Source organism: Anas platyrhynchos, chromosome 4 (assembly GCF_047663525.1).
Source record: "Anas platyrhynchos isolate ZD024472 breed Pekin duck chromosome 4, IASCAAS_PekinDuck_T2T, whole genome shotgun sequence".
Taxonomy (NCBI): domain Eukaryota; kingdom Metazoa; phylum Chordata; class Aves; order Anseriformes; family Anatidae; genus Anas; species Anas platyrhynchos.
The window spans coordinates 67,483,908-67,501,207 of NC_092590.1; the positions used below are offsets into that span (position 1 = coordinate 67,483,908).

At 37.2% G+C, this 17,300-nt stretch overlaps 1 protein-coding gene across 2 annotated transcripts in view; it reads left to right on the top strand.

The window, feature by feature from the left end:
* Positions 1-17,300, top strand: part of WFS1 (wolframin ER transmembrane glycoprotein) — a 37,670-nt gene that overhangs the window by 10,017 nt on the left and 10,353 nt on the right. Inside the window, exons 1-5 of one of the 2 annotated variants that reach the window (XM_005022421.6) lie at positions 8,511-8,553; positions 10,853-10,935; positions 15,231-15,375; positions 16,180-16,350; positions 16,987-17,067. In XM_005022421.6, coding sequence (XP_005022478.4) covers positions 10,858-10,935; positions 15,231-15,375; positions 16,180-16,350; positions 16,987-17,067 — 475 coding nt within the window. In that variant the 5' untranslated portion in view covers positions 8,511-8,553; positions 10,853-10,857. Of the gene's footprint in view, positions 1-8,510; positions 8,554-10,852; positions 10,936-15,230; positions 15,376-16,179; positions 16,351-16,986; positions 17,068-17,300 lie in introns of those variants that run through there. The other variant, XM_005022420.5, reaches the window with a different exon arrangement.

Genomic DNA, 17,300 nt, shown 5'->3' on the forward strand with positions numbered 1-17,300 from the left:
GACTTTTTCTCCAGTCCCCTCACCAGCTTCGTCGCCCTTCTCTGGACTCTCTCGAGCACCTCAATGTCCTTCTTGTAGCGAGGGGCCCAAAACTGAACACAGTACTCGAGGTGCGGCCTCACCAGAGCTGAGTACAGGGGGACAATCAACAGTGAACGTTCATGGATGAGCAAGTAATGGTCTGAAGTAGTAAAACCATTTATTAAAACAGTGATGTTTGTTTTACAAAATGTTTCTCCCTCTCCAGTCAGTTCCTCCGTTTGTATCGTTATATACTATACATGTATGAACAGATCATGTTTATGACATGATGCTTAGTGTCTGCTCTCAAGTGGAACATCAGTCAGTCTTTCTGGAAACTTTAGTGCAACACAGGTACTGCGCACAATAGCACTGAACTCCTGGAGCTTGTGCAAAGAGAGTAGGAGGATCTCTCTAGAGATTCAGACTGGCTCCTCTGAACACTGAGAACTCTATAGTACAATCCAGTGACACACAAAAGCTATTAGAACATTAATTTTTGTTACAAAATGTACAGACCAACTTTTTCTAAAAGCCTATTTATAATAGACATTCTGCCTGCAGACGAACAGTTTAAATCTCTCATTCCTGAAAGGCGTTTGAATTTTTTTCCCCTTTCATTCTGATATGTTTACATAGCTGCTTCTAGAAATAAAATTATTCTTTCTTTTTTGTCATTAATATGTATATGTCTTTGTTCCTAAGTGTGGTTGGGTTTTTAGAGAGCTTGTTTCACAATGAAAATAAAATCTGTATTAAAGAGCTACGGACTGTTGCTTGAAAACTTTGGTTTTGTTGGTTCTAGTTAAATTTCACCAATCTGTGTTTTTTAAAAGGAACACTTCCTCCAAAAAAAGAGCCACTGTAACATTTCCCTTTAGAAGTGCGTTAATAGGACTTGACTCCAAAAGAAATACCTTCTAGTGAGATTTAGCACGAAATGTATTCTGCTGCATCTGTTTAGGTCAATATGCCTGTGTGGGCATGCCCTGAAGCTTTCTTTTTCCTAGTTTTTCCATGAAAACATTTATTGCTTGAACAGATTATGCCTGCATTACTTACTGTGCATGTGTGTGCATTTCTGTTGCTTATTCCCTGTCTAACATTACAAAATCTTCCATTTTCAACATTGTTAGACTTTATTTACAAATGGGCTACTGCAGAGATCTGCAAGAAAATTATATTTTATAGCTAGTATATTTCACTTGCGAACTCCTTGAAGCAAACTTGTTCAAGTCTTCTACCAAACTGCTTGACTTGGGTGACAGGCTGTTATTTCTGATGCTTCAGTCATGTGTTTTCTTCTTTTAGTAGTCCCAGAAGACCAGATGATTACAATACAGTCCTAGCATAGTTTTGAACTCCGCAGCAAGGCCTCCACTCTTTGATGTAACAAGCTTCTTTTTCTGCCTGTAACTATAGCAAAGGTAAATACTGGAGGAGCAGAGAACAAGGCTGATGAAAGCCAAGGAGTAGGAGACGATTTTCTTGGAACAGTGGCTTAAGAATCTCACGCTGCTGTACAGAGCTGGAAGATGTCAATGCTTCAAGGCAGTCTGCAAGTACAGGGGGTTGTTTTTAGCTGCTGGATGCTTTTTAAGAAGCCAGACAATGATTCATTAATACTAGCTTTATTTTACAGAAGGCACTGAAATCTAGGGGACAGAGTGTGCGTTTTGGGGTCCATTAATACAAATTGAGGACAGAAAATGAATTATAAAAACTACTGGCATCCAGGAAGCTGATTGTGGTTTTGTGGATGTTTTTGGTTACCATAAATGTGATACACATCCCTGCTGTGTACCAGCCTAACTTCCTTTGAGACAGGATTTATAACATGGTTTTGAGCTGTTCCTGGATGCTGCTTCTTCAAGCTAACCCAAATTTGGGTTAGATAGCTATGGTGTAATATAAACTCTAGCTTCCCTGTTGAAACTCGTGGCACAGAGTGCATTTGTTATTATGAACTAAAGTACATAATGATAGTAGAATAGTTTGGTTTTATCTGCAAGTACTGCTTTAGTGTCTTTATCTTGACGTTAAGTATGAGATAAGCTTTACATGTAGCACTTCAGAAACATGTTTTTGTGACAAAAGATTAGAAAAAAAAGCTTCAAGTTTATCATATAATGAAAGCCACGAAGAGGCTTTTTCAAATGCAATAGCTAACCCTCTCTCTGCCATGACTGCACATACGGATTTATTTGTTCAGGGTTGTGTTGAGCATGATAGGAACAGTAGAGTTTAGCAGTGAACACAGGTTATTCATTCTAGTATCCTATCAAAGTAAAAGTACAGTAATTTACATGGCAATTCAGACACTTTCCTTTCAGATTCTTTTACAGTAAGGCCTTCTTATTAAAGGAACTCAATTCAGTAAAACGATGGATGCCTGGAGCTTCACAAAAGTTCAGGGCTATACAGCACAGTACTGATCAGTTGAGACATCCGTATGTTTTATGGTATATGGAGAATTTGTTCAAGTGTGGGAGAAGATCTAATGTCAAAAATGACATTTTTTCCCTCCTCTCTACCCCCAGTGACTTAGCTGCCAGAAAGACCTGTGGGTGAAAGCTTGTTCCATGCTACTCTTCATCAAACATGTAAATTATCCTTCCCTGTTTCGTGCTATTAACTGACAAATGCTTGACATCCTGTGACTCCTTATAAGTAAGGAACCCATTTATATAAGTAGAGAGCTTACTGGATGAAGCTATTAACGTACGAAGTTGTGTTTTTCTTCCTCTGGGTATCATTCAGCTTTTTCTTCTCTCCTACGTGAGCTAGTGCGGGAGTTAGTCTGTGAACTCCACATGAAGACCTGCAGAAGGTGCTATCAGTATTGCTGCTGCTGGAGAGTCTGAATGGTGACAAACATTTTTCAGTTACACATGTTTTTAATCTTTTTTTCATCTGAATCCTTTACACTATTGTTTACAGCACGCCTGCTAGACCTAGGGAGATTTTTCTACGTGCAGTGCTAGTGCTCTCCTCATCAGTTTTACTCATACGGTACTGACACATTAAAGGTGTGCAGGAGCTGCTGGTTACTTCTCAGTATGTTTAGCACTTTACAGACTAGAGATTTCATGGCTGACAGGTGAGGTCTTCATATTTGAGAGTGCTCCGTGGGTGTTTCTTCTGCCGTTGTTTTCTCCAGTAGCTTTTTAAGCTCACGCAGACAAAGCAGTTTGTTATAGCTCCAAGGTTTCAGTCTGAGTGGTGGTAGTGAGTTCAGATCTTATCACTGTGAATATAGTGATAGGATAACTTTTTCTTATTTTGCATGTACTGTTTCATCTTTTATCACTTAATCAATCATTAAATCCTTTTGCAGTTTATCATAGGTCATGTTTTTTGTTGTTTTATTTCCCCTGTGTAACACAAAATCATCAACAGAATTTGGCATCTCTATATATGCTGTTTTTTTCAGGTCACACATAAATGCATTAAATAATACAGGTCTTATTGTATATTAGTCTAAACCAATAATCATTTCCCTAGGAGTATTGAGCTGCGTATTTCTACTCTTCGTTTCTTTATTTCTTAGTCTATTATTTGTCCGTGTAACAGCCTTCTTTGTAATTTCTTTGTAAGACTTCTGTGAGAAGCCTTACACACCACCCTTAGAGAGATAAATACAAGCTGGATCTGCCTGTCCTCCAACATTTTTACTGCTACAAGGGTGTCATGTCAAGGCTTTTTATTCTCATTTTACCTAGTATATCTTTTTTTTTTCACACTTCACAGGCTTACAATTTTTCTTCCTTTCGTGTATTCGCATTGTACAGATATCAGACTTAATGGTCTCTGTTATCATGGATCTCTGGTATCTTGTTTGCCACTTTCATTTCTCAGTTTTAAGTGAGAGGTTACATGCTACAGTATATAGTTCAATAGATTTTAGTCCATTAGAACCCTTGGATAAACAAAGAAGAGAAACTATAGGTGTTTTTTGTTTGTTTGTCTTTATATAGTTTTCAATTACAATTGAAAGAAACAGTAGTTTCTTAAAAAGTAAATAAATAAATAAATCAAAGGCACTTGAGCTTCCTGCACAGAAGCCTCTCAGTGAGATTCTCTGTTGGGAGAGGAGGGGAGTATATCTGTTACTAAATCTTTCACTGTGCCCTTCTCTTTTTAAAATACTCGGTTGCCCTTGAGTTGTCTATAGTCTGCCTGGTAGGTTGCTGCAACCTGTGTGCTGGAAAAAGGCATAGAAAGAAGTAACAGGTTCTTCAGTGAATTGTTCTGCAAACCTCCTCTTGGTCTATCATGGTATAGGTTTTAAATTTAAATGTTTTAGATTAATTGTTTTTCTATTTTTCTTTGTTTTGGCATGAGCTCAGCTTTATAATGATTTATGCCTATTTCTAAATAACTTTCTATGACTTCTCCTTTATTTTTCTTTTTTTTCCTCCAATCCTGTTTTGCTTTTGAATATGACCGTAGCAGACTTTTGGCTTCTGACATGCCTAGCTGAGCACTAAATCTAAAGTGCTGTTAGAGTAGCTCACTAACATCTAGGTTCTGTGCACTGCTCAATTATAGGAAAAAAAATTAATCTTTTTCTATCTGTTGCTTTATTTACTGAATGTAGCTAAAATCATACATTTGTATCGCTCTAATGTAATATTCACTTTCTCTCCGGGAGGAATTGAGGTTGTTATTGCTGTTTTCTGGCCTTCTTGCTGCTCCGATTTTTCTCAGTATGTCTTAATCATTTTTATTCAAACAAAGCAAAAAGGAAACTGCATGTACAATCTTGCAATAAAAATAAAAATCTAGCATTTGCAAGATCAACTGTGAGATTGACAACTTAGCATTTTTTTTGGCCCACCTTGCTGGGATAAACCACCACACCTTGATAGCAATTTTCATCTGTGACAACTGTCATGTCTTATGAAATACTTCTAAAACAAAAAGTTTCTGTACTTTTCTGGCTGTATATTCAGTGAGCTTGGAAGTATGTTATCACTGACTAGGTCTGAATGTAGCATATGTATTGTGCATATGCTTAACTTACTATTTTCAGTTGCTTCAGGAATACTCGCTGTAATAATAAAATGGGAAGGCCAATCAAGAAGCCTTGTTTCATATCTTGTCATCTAAGATCCTTTATTCTCCCAAACACATGGTTTTTCCTCCTCCTCCTGCACGTCCCTGTCACTTTCTTTCTCAGCCCAAATGAATGCTTGTAGTCGTGATCATGCAAAGTGTGTATGCCGTACAGGTTTCCTTCATACGCTGCCTGGGGGTGTTGCCTAATGCGTTCATCTTTTGTTCTGTAGCGTTTCTATGCAGTTCTCACATTCGCTTGTAAAACCTGTAATTTCTTTTAAATTTATATATTTCAAATTAACACTTTGTCTTCATTATTACTTCCTGTCTGAGAAGCTGCTTTCAGTTTTTCTCTTATCCTGTGCTCATTAGGTTTCTGCTGCTCAAAAGACATGGAAGTGCCTGCCTTGTATTTGTGTACAAATTGATTTATTGGGTGCAGTAACACGGCTCTCTTTTAGCTGGCCCCAATAACAGTGTAAACAAAGCAGACCATAAGCTCAAAAGGTTTGTGATCCAGATTGTGATCCCTTAACATACTAGTTTTTGGTGTTGGCGTTTCTTGTTCATGGTCTTCATTTTCCTCTGTTATCTGGAGAATTCAGGTGATGTAGCTGTGACCTAAACGGTGAGAAGAAAGAGCTGAGTGTACCTGGCCAGCAGGCAATGAAAGCAGGAAAGGTGCTAAAACTTTGCCTAACGTAGCCTCCTCCTGGTAAAGTCTGTTCTGCTGGGAGCTGTGATATGCTTGTGTTGGTAGGAAATTACATCGATAAACACTTGTATTATTCAGTCTGCGTCCTGTTGACTCTTTCTGCATGAAGTAACTTGAAAGAATGTTTTTGAAGGAAGGCAGTGTTATCTAGCAGTTAGAAAAATGCAGAGAAAATGGAGGTTGTTTTATGTGCTGGGTGAGCACATATGATTTACTCTGCATATATAACTAAAAATCTTTCCTTATATGTAAAGATTATTATTTATGTATGTGCCTTACATATTTTAAAGCTTATTAATGGTGATGCACAGTGTACATTAAATGCTAATTTTTTTTTTTCGAAACAGCATTTGTCTAAAGCATGTGCAAGACATCTTGCTAAATATGTCATTGGACACTGAGTCAGCCTGTCTCCAGCAGTGCACACGTGGTGTGTTTCAGTTGGAGATGTGACGGACAGAAAAAACAGAAATCTATTGCTATTCATCAATATTGCTATTCAGGAATCTATTTATTACTGACTTCTGCTAAAATACTGGGAAAGAAATTTTATGACAACAACCTTTGTCTTCTACAAAATCTTCTGCTTTGAAGAGGTTTATCTAGAAATATAGAGGTCCATGCAAAACATTCCATGGATGTTGAAGCGTTTGTTGGTTTTTAGTCCCTGATGCAGCCCAAAGGTGAGGCTTATATGTATATGTATTTCTTACATGTGTTATTTAACCTATGATGGCATCTTCCTTTTCTGATTTATTATTAAACGCTAATATCTCTGAATATCACGCACACAAATCCCCTACTATATATAAACTACTTTTTTGTCAATTTAATTGTTAAATGTCATGTTAAATGAGGGACAATAACTGCATCCTACCGTAGTGTTGTATAGACTTACTGAAAAAACAGGATGTTTTCCTTTATTACAACATTTCTTCTTTCTGATCAAAACCTAACAAAAATTAAAAATTCCTGCCCATGCAAAAATTAACAGTAAATTTCCATTCAAATCTTTTGCAGCAAAGCTGGACTCCAAATTGGAATCTTACTTTGTATAGTAATGCAAAGTAATGTATGAAATTTCAGGAAGGAAATTGCCTTCAGTTTTCATCAGCTTACTTACAATCTGTGTATATAGACAGCTGTGTTCAGACTTGTAGTGTGGGTTGTGAAACATACTTTTAACTAGTAAACAAGTGGCCCTAAGAAATGGTTTTGATGTCACCTTTTAAGTGCTACCAGTTAATAGTGCATCAGCTAATGATGTGCAGCTTTGGCTTATTCTCCTAAATGCTGCTGTGCAGTTTTAACCTTTGAAATGAAAGGCCTGAATAAAAAACACAGATACTTTTGTAACTTTTCAGAGGTTTAAATGCCTTCTGTAGTATGAGGACATAAATGCACTGGACTGGAATGTACACATATGCTTCATCCTTTGCAGATTGCAAATCTTTCTCTCTAATTCCACTCTTTTTGAGTGGAGCTGAGAAAATTAAAGGATACTATATAATTTCATATATTAAGTTTGACTTAAATAGGACTTTAATATATATTTTTTAATTATTCTATTAGTAATGTCATTGTTCTGATGAACAATTTGTGGTTTTGAGTAGCCTGTCCCCAGGAGGGTAGAACTAGCTTGTTTCATAAACCCAGAGCTGAACCACGGGGTACCCTGATGATGGCCACCACAGGGTCTTGGTGGCAGAGCAGGAGCTAAAGGTAAATACAAAGTACTATCCACCCTTCTGCATCATGGTCCTGCCTTAATTTGTTTCTTATATGAGTGCTACATACCGTTTTAAATTTGTGTGCTTTCACCTGCCTGCTTTCATTTGAATGACTTCAGTGCTTGTGAACCTTGAATAACTGATAGACTTCATTGGCTTATATAAATGCACCTGACACACAACAGCTAGTGAAGTCTATTTTAATTGTCATAAAAGATGCATGAAGTATTGTAAGATGAATGCTTCTCTCTTCTGGAAATTTTTATATTCAAGACAGAGTAAGATTTGACATTAAAAAGACATCATTTTTTAGCAAAGCTGGAAAATAAAAGCTTCTACTGACAGCACTTCCATTGCAGTACTACTGTGTGGGAGGAATAAACATTAGGAGGTTAAAACACTAAAAACATGCTTAAGAACACGGGTGCTAAGTTATAGATCATCACTTAGCCTTTTTATGGTGGGCAAGTCTTTCATTGTGCCTGTCCTCCTAGCATTGAACTGAACTGAAAGTGTCTGTCCATCATGGTTCCTAAACACATTTGACCGTGTAACTTTAACCTTCAGAGACTGACCTAAATACTTTGAGAAAGTCAATGGATAGGGCAGGCATGCAACCTGAGTCATTCATACCTGATCCTTTTGTTCGCCTTGTAGGCCTGCCTCAGACAAAGCATGGCAAAATACTGATAGTTGTGGAAATGCTTTGGTATGAAGTTATTCCAACCTTGACCTCCAGAACTCACCACAGCTGCTCTTTTGCCCTCACCATGCAACTACACAACCAACCCACAGCCATAATTTTAATTAGCTATCTTCATTTATATTTATAGGTTCCACGTGACAGTGCATAGACTAAGTGATAACAGGGCGGGAGGGACTGGGCTACAGGTAGAAAACAGCAGCAGGAAGCACTTTTTTCCACTGGAAGTCTGCTCCTTTAAAGCAAACATTTCAGCAGGCTTGCCTGCGGTGTCAGCTTGTTTTACTTTCTCTTCTCAGTGAAGGTGGTAGTCGGACCGTAAGGTAATTATATCCCAGTATTGAAGAAACCAAGGAACAAAATGGGCTGGCGTTAGGGATTTATATTGTAGTAAACATGCTTATCTAACAAACTTCACTCTGAGCAAAAGGTGGAAGGGACCAGAGCATTGCTGTGCTTCTGCACATGCCAAATGGAGCAGGACACAAAAGGAAAGTTGTTTGGCCTGTATAAACAGCTGGAGAACAACTCATATGGTTGGGGCTTATGTGGTCTTGGCAAACTGCTCTCTCTGACTTCCGTGTGTAAATTCCACTTAGTTATCAAATGCTTCTGACCTGTGCATCCTTTATTGGTTCATCCAGAGTATGACAGACATATACGGTGTTTTCTTCTCAACATGCAGAAAACACTGAATGGGAAAAAAATAAAATAAAATCTGTAGCCAAGATTATTGCTGCTGAAATTCTGATTTGAAAGGCTTAGAAATAAGTCAAAGCACAGGAAGCAGCAGGGCAGTGCTGTATTACCCAACTTTTTTCATTTGGGTGGGGTATGCATGACTATTATATTCATTTCAAACAATAAACTGTTTTCTGTAACTTCTGCTTTACTGTTAGCCGAGAGCCCCTGAAGGATGGGTGCTGGTGTGTGTAGTGCCATCCGGAAGACAGGTTTCTGACTTGTGTAGGGTTCAGTGCTTTTGGTTATACATCAGGGCAAGGAGATTAAGTGGTTAATCTTCCTGGGATGTTGTTTGCCTATTTTACAATAATATTTTTACAGCTTTCTGCAAAGAGGGAGTAGTAAATGAAAATTATTTTTCATTATATGCCTTGTTTAGCCAGACAACATGTTATAATCTGGCATTAGTGTTTTTTCTAAGTGGAGGTTGGCAGACAAAACTGTGGCATGGTGACGGAGAGAACTTACTTCATGGTTTGTTCTTGTTAAAATAAACCCATTTTAATGAAAGAGTTGGCTTCTAGCCTGTTCTCGTTTGGAAATAGTCCCAGTCCCAGTGATATTAAAGAACGTAAGTAGCCCTGTTCTTTGGGAGATCATCTGGAAATGAGTTTATTTCTTCCTTCCTCCCACCTTTTGAAAAATCAGTGATACTAAATGGCACCTCGGCTAGCTGGGCTGCTTACCAAGCTTCTCGCATTATTGCTGCCCTTAGTAGGCAGAGACTGAAATCTGTAGCTTTGAGCAAGTGCCAGAATGCGTCTCTCAAGTTTTTTCCTACATTTGGAAACTGTGCTTCTTAAGCTTCCTAGCCATGCTTTCTCATGCTGTCTGCCCTAAATACGTAGCTGCCAAGCATCATGATGTGGTTGGTGACCTTACGGGATAATGGGGCAAAGCTCAAGCTTTGGAGCTTGTTGTTGAGTTTGGATCTGACTTTCTAGTTAAGTTTTATCTTGGCTAGTAAACAGTATAACAGACCACTGATTAAGAACATATCTCACGCACTCTCAGTTGAGTAAACTGTAAATTGTATTGTTTTTCTCCTTATCGTTTTTCCAAACTAACTTCGGATTATAAATTCTTGTGGATGGGGTGGGGAGAGGGAGTAGCTGTCACAGCCTTTGTTAGTTTTTGTATTAAACTTGCTCTTCATTCGTAAAATTGTTCCCAGCATGACATTATTTACAAACCCTGGATATCAGATAAAGCTCTGATTTTTTTTCTTGATGACTGACCTGTAAAGCAACACAATGCTTTTGAAGAAGAAAAAATAAAATGTTCATCTGTATTTATACAATCAGATAGGAAAGGAGAAAAAAAAAATGTGATTGCTGAATTGGGCTCGGTATAATGAATTTTATAAGCATTTAATCATTTTGTTATTGTTTCTATATACTCTAGGGACTGAGGAGCTGAGATTTCAAATATACCAGATAAGTTTTACAGGCTTTTTTTTTTTTTTTTCTTTTTCCAAAATGCTTGAGAAGGCTCCACTACTAAATAAGTAATCAGCTGAAGGACTCGAGGGCCATCAGGAATAAGAATAACAACAGTACAAAAGTTGATCTATACTGCAGGTTCTGTGCGTGTTTATATTTATTGTAATGAAATTTCTTCTGTTGAGAGATTAATCCTGTGGAAGTAAGTGAGAAACTGTAAACTGTGTACCATCCTGTGGCAGGTACCAAATAACAAGTAATGGTGCCTACGCTGGGGTGGAGAGAAAATATTAGTTAATTTCCACTGCTGTTCTTGTAAAAACCCTTGTGTTGGATTTTGTTGATAAGATCCTGTAATTCTTCAACCAAATATAATAATGATTTAGAAAACTTCAAATTCTGCTAACAAACTGTTTTCTTTCTCAAATTCATTTAGAGGCCATGAAGGAAGAACCTGAAGTGCTCTTCGAGGAACTGCTTGAGAGGGCCAAAGCTGGAGAACCAAAAGCACAAACAGAGGTAATTTTATATGCTTTTTGTCCAGTGCTGTTTGCTCTCAATTCCAAAAATAGCATTGCCAGCTTTTAGTGGAACTCTTATCTCTTCCAAAGACACTTAGCTGAACTGTATCTGTTTTGATCATAAGCTGTTCAAAGAAAGGTGAGAAAGGTGACGCTGGGTAGTTTCCCAGCCTTGAGAATTGCTGCCTACTTGGGTTTCAGGTCCTACTCTTGCATAAGCCTTTAGGATGAATATCAAAATGGGGTGGGGAGTAGGGGAAGGATTAGGCTCAGAGCGTGGAGAAGCCACGGTGCTTGACTTTTATTTTTATATTTTTATGTACAAGAGTTATTTGTGGAGGTAGTGATTCTTAAATGCTGTTTGGATTTTTGGTGTTGGACTTAATTTTGTCACTGGAGCACAATTGTTTATCAGAATGAAAGCTATGTCAACACTGTTCAGTACTTCACTATGTACAAAGACTCTTAGGCTGGACTCTCTGGAAGAAACTGTCACTGAGCTGCTTCAGCAGGAACATCAGAGGTTGGTTTTTCCTCTATCACCATTTCTATGTTGAATTAACATAGAAAAGAAGTTTTAGAAAAGAAGCCCTTCATGGTTTATTGAAGCTATCTATATTTAGTTGTGTAATGATAGATCCAATTAAATGATAATGGTAATTCTACCCCTGTATATGTTGGTATTTGGGTTTCCCATAGGTTTTAGAAAAGTTTTCTTTCCTGTCCGTTGCATTATGCTGGAGTATTGGTCTAGTTGATCTAGTATAAATAGCCTAAAACTTTAGAGAAGGCTTTGAATTCGTGCTTAATTTGTCTGGTGACTGACTTAAGCATTCTTCTTCAGCTTTGGCTTTGACAAGGAGTGCTCATGGTCTCCTACAAGCTCATTGGTGATTTGTTGTTTTTTAACCCAGGGATCACTTTTCAAGAAAAAAATAAAAAATATTGCAATGCCAGGCTCTCTCCCCACTCCATCTCAACTTGTTTGAGGGCAGGCTGTCCTTGGAGCTGTAACGTGAGACAGTAAGGAATTCCTCACCTCTGAAACAGCCAGCAGCTTTCCAGAGGATGAAGCTTTAACCTTGAGGGGATTGCTGCTACAAAGTCCACATCTTGGCTCTATTCCTTCACATAAAAGAGCAAGTCATAATATATTATTTCAGGATATAAGTTCCATCTGAGTAAGAAATCCCTTTTGCAATGTGAGCCTCTGATGTGTGTGCATGTATCTATAAAGTTTTTACCCTTCTCCTTTACTCTTTTCCTTTAGCTCTTTAACTGTGTACACTTTCTATTTCCACACAATAACAATGTTCTTTTCAAAAAAAAGATCCAGCGTGCAATTTTGCTATATTATGCACTCAGGATGAATTGACTGTCCAAAAAGGAACCCTAAATACAGTTGTTTCCCTTCTAGGGAATCGAATTTCTTCTGGCATGTGGAGAAGGAATTACTTTTTATTTTCAGAAAACAAAAATTATATATATTTATATATATATATATATATATATGTATATACACACATACATATATATATATGTATATACACATACATATATATGTATATATACATACATATATATATGTATATATATAAATATATATATACATATATATATGTATATATATATACATATATATATATGTATGTGTATATATATATATATAAAATATATGCTTCCTTTTCTATCATGGAATACATCCCTTTAGATTCCACTCAGACAAATCAGACAAATGTTTTTTAACTTGTTACCATTGTAGGATTATGAGTAAGAACCTGCGATGGCATCATTGTGCTTCTTGCTGATAATTACCAAATCAGATATAAGGAATCACTCAGCTCATTGGCGTGTAGTTATTTTTGAATAAACTCCTAGTAATAACATTGCAATGACTATGGAAATAAATGCACTCTGAGTGGATGTCAACCTGCATTACCGTAGCTTTATATAATTCTTTATTGAGAAATAATTGTGCAGCGTTTACGAAAATGAGACACCCACAGGTGGATTCTGTAATGGAGCAGAGGCAGCTCCGTGTCTAATGAGAGGCACTCTGCAAGGGGACTACCAGAGAGAACTGCTTCAGTTAGCAAAGCCCAAAGGTGAGAGGCAGGCTACAACCTTTGCACTGAAGTAAAGTATGAAGATCTGTGTTAAGCCATTACCAGCTATGACTTCATTTCCCAGTTTTACGTAATGGGAAAGAGAAAATCCATGGTTTATCACTTAAGCTGTCTGAGGCTAATACTTTTTTGTGTTGTTTCTTATTTATTTGATTGCCACAGGCCAGAGCAGTGCGGCCATCCTTGGGTGGTTCTGCCTAGAAGCTTTGCTGTGGAAGTGAAAAGCAGCTGCTGCATGGGGCTTGTTTAGAAGTTGATCGTTCAGCAGTATATCACAGAAAGGCTAGATGTTTGATCTGGGATGTGGAGGTGTGCTTTTGCTACTGAAACATTCAAAATACACAAAAGCTTGTCATTTTGTCATTTTGTAATCAAAATGAAGGGCAAATATTTTCTGGTTGATCAGATTTTGGGAGTGGTATCTTTTTTGTTGTTTTTTTGTTTTTTTGAGGGGGGTTAAATAATTAAATCTTTATGCTAAACTTCAAAGCCAAATGAACAACAAAACTATAGGGGAAAAAAAGGCATTTCTATCATAAAATCACAGTATTATGCTGTCTTTGCTTTCCCTTTCTGCTACTTTATGTTGCAGTACAAGTTTTTATGACCAAGAGATCTTCATAACTTGAAGGGGCTGCATCAAGTGCTATTTATTTTTGAAGCTTTGCTCAGAATTTCAATGGCTATAAATATAAACACACTCAAGAAACAACTGTTCTTCTCAGAGGATGTTATTTACCATACAACTTCGTTCAGGAAGCAATTGCTTGAACAAATAGCTGCAGTTGGGTGATAATTTTTCAGGCAATTGCACTATCAAGGTTGAAATCTTAAAAATCCTGTCTCAAATACTCTTCTTGGTCTGCCACTATATCTGTGCAGTGCTTGTTGAACTCTTGCATGAATTCACAAAAAGCGTTAAGTTCTGTCTTTTGTATTTCTTAGTATTGGGTAGCTTTGCTGCGTATACTATGGGTTTAATCATTCTGGGGTCTACCCAATCACTATCTAAGTAGAAGCTGTTTGAGCACCCAATTAGGTGTTGGAATCCAGTTGTGAGGTTGGAGACCTAACCTTTAATAGTTAAGAAAACAATAATTTGATGAGATCAGTGTGTTCTATCTGTATGTAAGAACTCTATATTATTAATCTTTCAAAAGTATTTCTTTAGTCACCTTTATTGGTAATATCAAAAGCAAAGTTTCAGATTAACTGTCAGTTGTATTTTTGTTTTGCCTTGTTTTTGCAGCAGATACTATGGTGGGTTTATGGAGCTGTACTCTATTTTCAGTTACATTCTTGGTGTAATTAATACAAGACCTTAGAGAGAGGAGTGCAGCGAACTAAGCAAAAACATTTCCCAGATACTCTGTACATGCAAATAAAATGTCCAGAAGTTTTGTCTATTCTCTGCCACTTAACACTTGTCTTGGGGTATGATAAGCAGAAGTGTTTCATGCTACTGCTTGAGTGTGTTTATGTTACCATATATTTCAGTTTTATAGAAGGAATGAAGGTGGTGTAAGACAGTGATACAGGCAATTGTTCCATAATTTCTGTAGCCCAAAATGGTAGGGATTTTACAGGCTATATCACTTAAATTGCCTAATGCTTAAGAAATGTTAGTTTTATTCTATTCGCTAATTAATCACAAGTTTGCTTTGACCTTCAGTGGCTAAACTGCTATAAGTCAGGCATTTCCTTCCTGAGACTTCCTTCCATCCATCTCAAGGCCCTCTGCCAATTTACTTCACCTGAATTTCAGAATGTTAATGGCACCAGTAATTACACTTAATTATTGTATATTTTAAATAAGATTAACAACATGGTCTGACCATTTTTATAGGAAGAAAGCCATCCAAGAAAAGACTGCTGCTAATACGATGTGTAATACCAGGAGCTTCACCTGATCCTTCTAGATTCCCAAAGACCAGTGGCGACTAATTCATTGACCTAGTCAAATGTACTGCGATTCCTTCTTACTTCCACTTCTGGAAAGTGATCTTTCTCTGAAGAATATCAACTTACAGCGATGTTCTTTAGTGCTTAGAGCAAATGTTTTGACCTTTTGTTCAAAGAGAATTTATTCTAGCAGAGGGAGAAGGGAGACAGAGACTAGAGTGTATTTCAGGTTAACCAAAGGAATTCTGTTTGTTGCTTGTTGTAGGTGGGAAAATATTTCTTGAGATTAGCGGAAGAGGAGGATGAAGAACTTAACAATTGTAGTGCGGTTGACTGGTTCATCCTTGCTGCTAAGCAAGGTCGAAGAGAGGCTGTCAAGTTATTACGTAGATGCCTAGCAGACAGAAGAGGTATGGGTTCTCTGAGAACTTTTTGCTTGCGCTTTCTCCTTTGTCTGAAATAATGCTCTCTACATTTCAATACTGAAAAGAGGGGGTTAAAATATGTTGGAAATGTTCATGGCAAAATTATGTGAGTAGTTCCTGACAGCACATTCAAATAGGTAATTTTAAATGCTTTTATGAGCAGAGATTTTTTTATATTAATTGTTTGCTTGAATTCCTTCATGGGATTCATGCTCAGCCTTCCTCTCCCCACCTTTCATTGAATCTTCTTTCCTTGACTGTGAAGGTCACATGCAACCGTACACCACCTACACGTCTGCTGTTGTTTCATTCTTTTGCCCCTTTCCAACCTCTCTCCTAATTGGACTTTTTCACTGTCTTCTCCCACTTCAAGATTCACACCTTCCTTCATGCTGCTTCCCACGCTTGGAATGGGGCTCCTCTTGTCTGCCAACTATCTGAACTCTTATTTAAAAAATAAATAAATGAAATTCTTTCTGCTTTTAACGTCAACCATAGATATCTGCACCATCTTTTGACTGATCTGTTGTGCTTCAAAAATTGAAAAAGACAAAAGAATAATGCATGTCATGTACAGTTTTTGAAGTACAGTTGATACTTAAGTAATGTAATATGATTTTGATAAGCAATGGGCTCAGAAGTGCACTTGAGTAGCTTACTTAAGGGGTCAAGAAGTGAATGAAATTTCAAAAGTTTCAGACTAAACCGAGAAAAATAAATTGTGGGCAAATCTGTCATTTCAGCATGAGTGTGGGATAATAGTATCTAAAGTATTTTTCTTTTCTTGAGGCATCACTTCTGAGAATGAGCAAGAAGTGAAAAAATTATCATCAGAGACTGACTTGGAGAGAGCTGTGAGAAAAGCTGCCTTAGTCATGTATTGGAAATTAAATCCAAAAAAGAAGAAGCAATTAGCAGTTTCTGAACTACTGGAAAATGTTGGGCAAGTTGACAATGAAGGTTTGTTTCTGGTATTGGTGAAATATAAGCTTCCAGGCTAGAAACCTAAAGAGCTTTACTTCTGTCTCATGCCTGATTTAGAAATGTATGATTTAGTTGAGAAAAAGTAACTGTCCTAATGACTGTCTATTTTAATGTTTTAATATTTTAATAAATGTATTCTCTGGACCAGTAAAGTTATTTCCTAAAGGCCTGCCAACTCTTGTTGTAGGTTGTGATTTGGTTAAGCCCTTACACAAATGACAAAATATTAAAGGTATCTGCATTCTCAGCACTTGCTATCGTTGGAAGATAGATGTTTTATGATGTTGCTGTGTTTAACTTTTTTCTTTAACAATCAACCTTATATTTTGCCAGATATTTCAATTTGCAAATGTAGTATTTAAGACACCTGTCTCATTCTGCCATTCTGACAATATATGTCACCTGTCAATGATCTTCCCTTTTTTCAGTATAGCAATAATGATATAAAAAGCTATATAGCCACTTTCTGCGTTTGTATATATATGCTTGTCTTGTGCTAAGTTTGACAAAATACTATTATACAGATATTATAGCTTTAATAACCTTCTAGTTTTTGTTTGACTACTTTAATTGACTGCTTTGACTTTCCGTGAACTTGTGTTATTGAACCAGGTGGTGAGAAGCAACCCGGCCCAGTCCCAAAGTCAGTGCAGAAGCAGAGAAGGATGCTGGAGCGATTAGTGAGCAGTGAATGTGAGTCCATGGTGCTTCTTTCAATCTTTGTAGTTTAGTTTCTGTTTAGTTTTGCTAAACAATTCTGTGCTGCCAGAGTAAGGCTGTATAGCAAGTTTGGGTTGCTATAAACTGATGGCGTCTATTCATTATGTGTGCAAGGTAAATGTAACTGATCTGCATGTGAAGTTGTAGAAGATGTTACCATTCTCATCAACTTGTCAGTGATTAGTATGCTAAAAGGTGTTTGCATG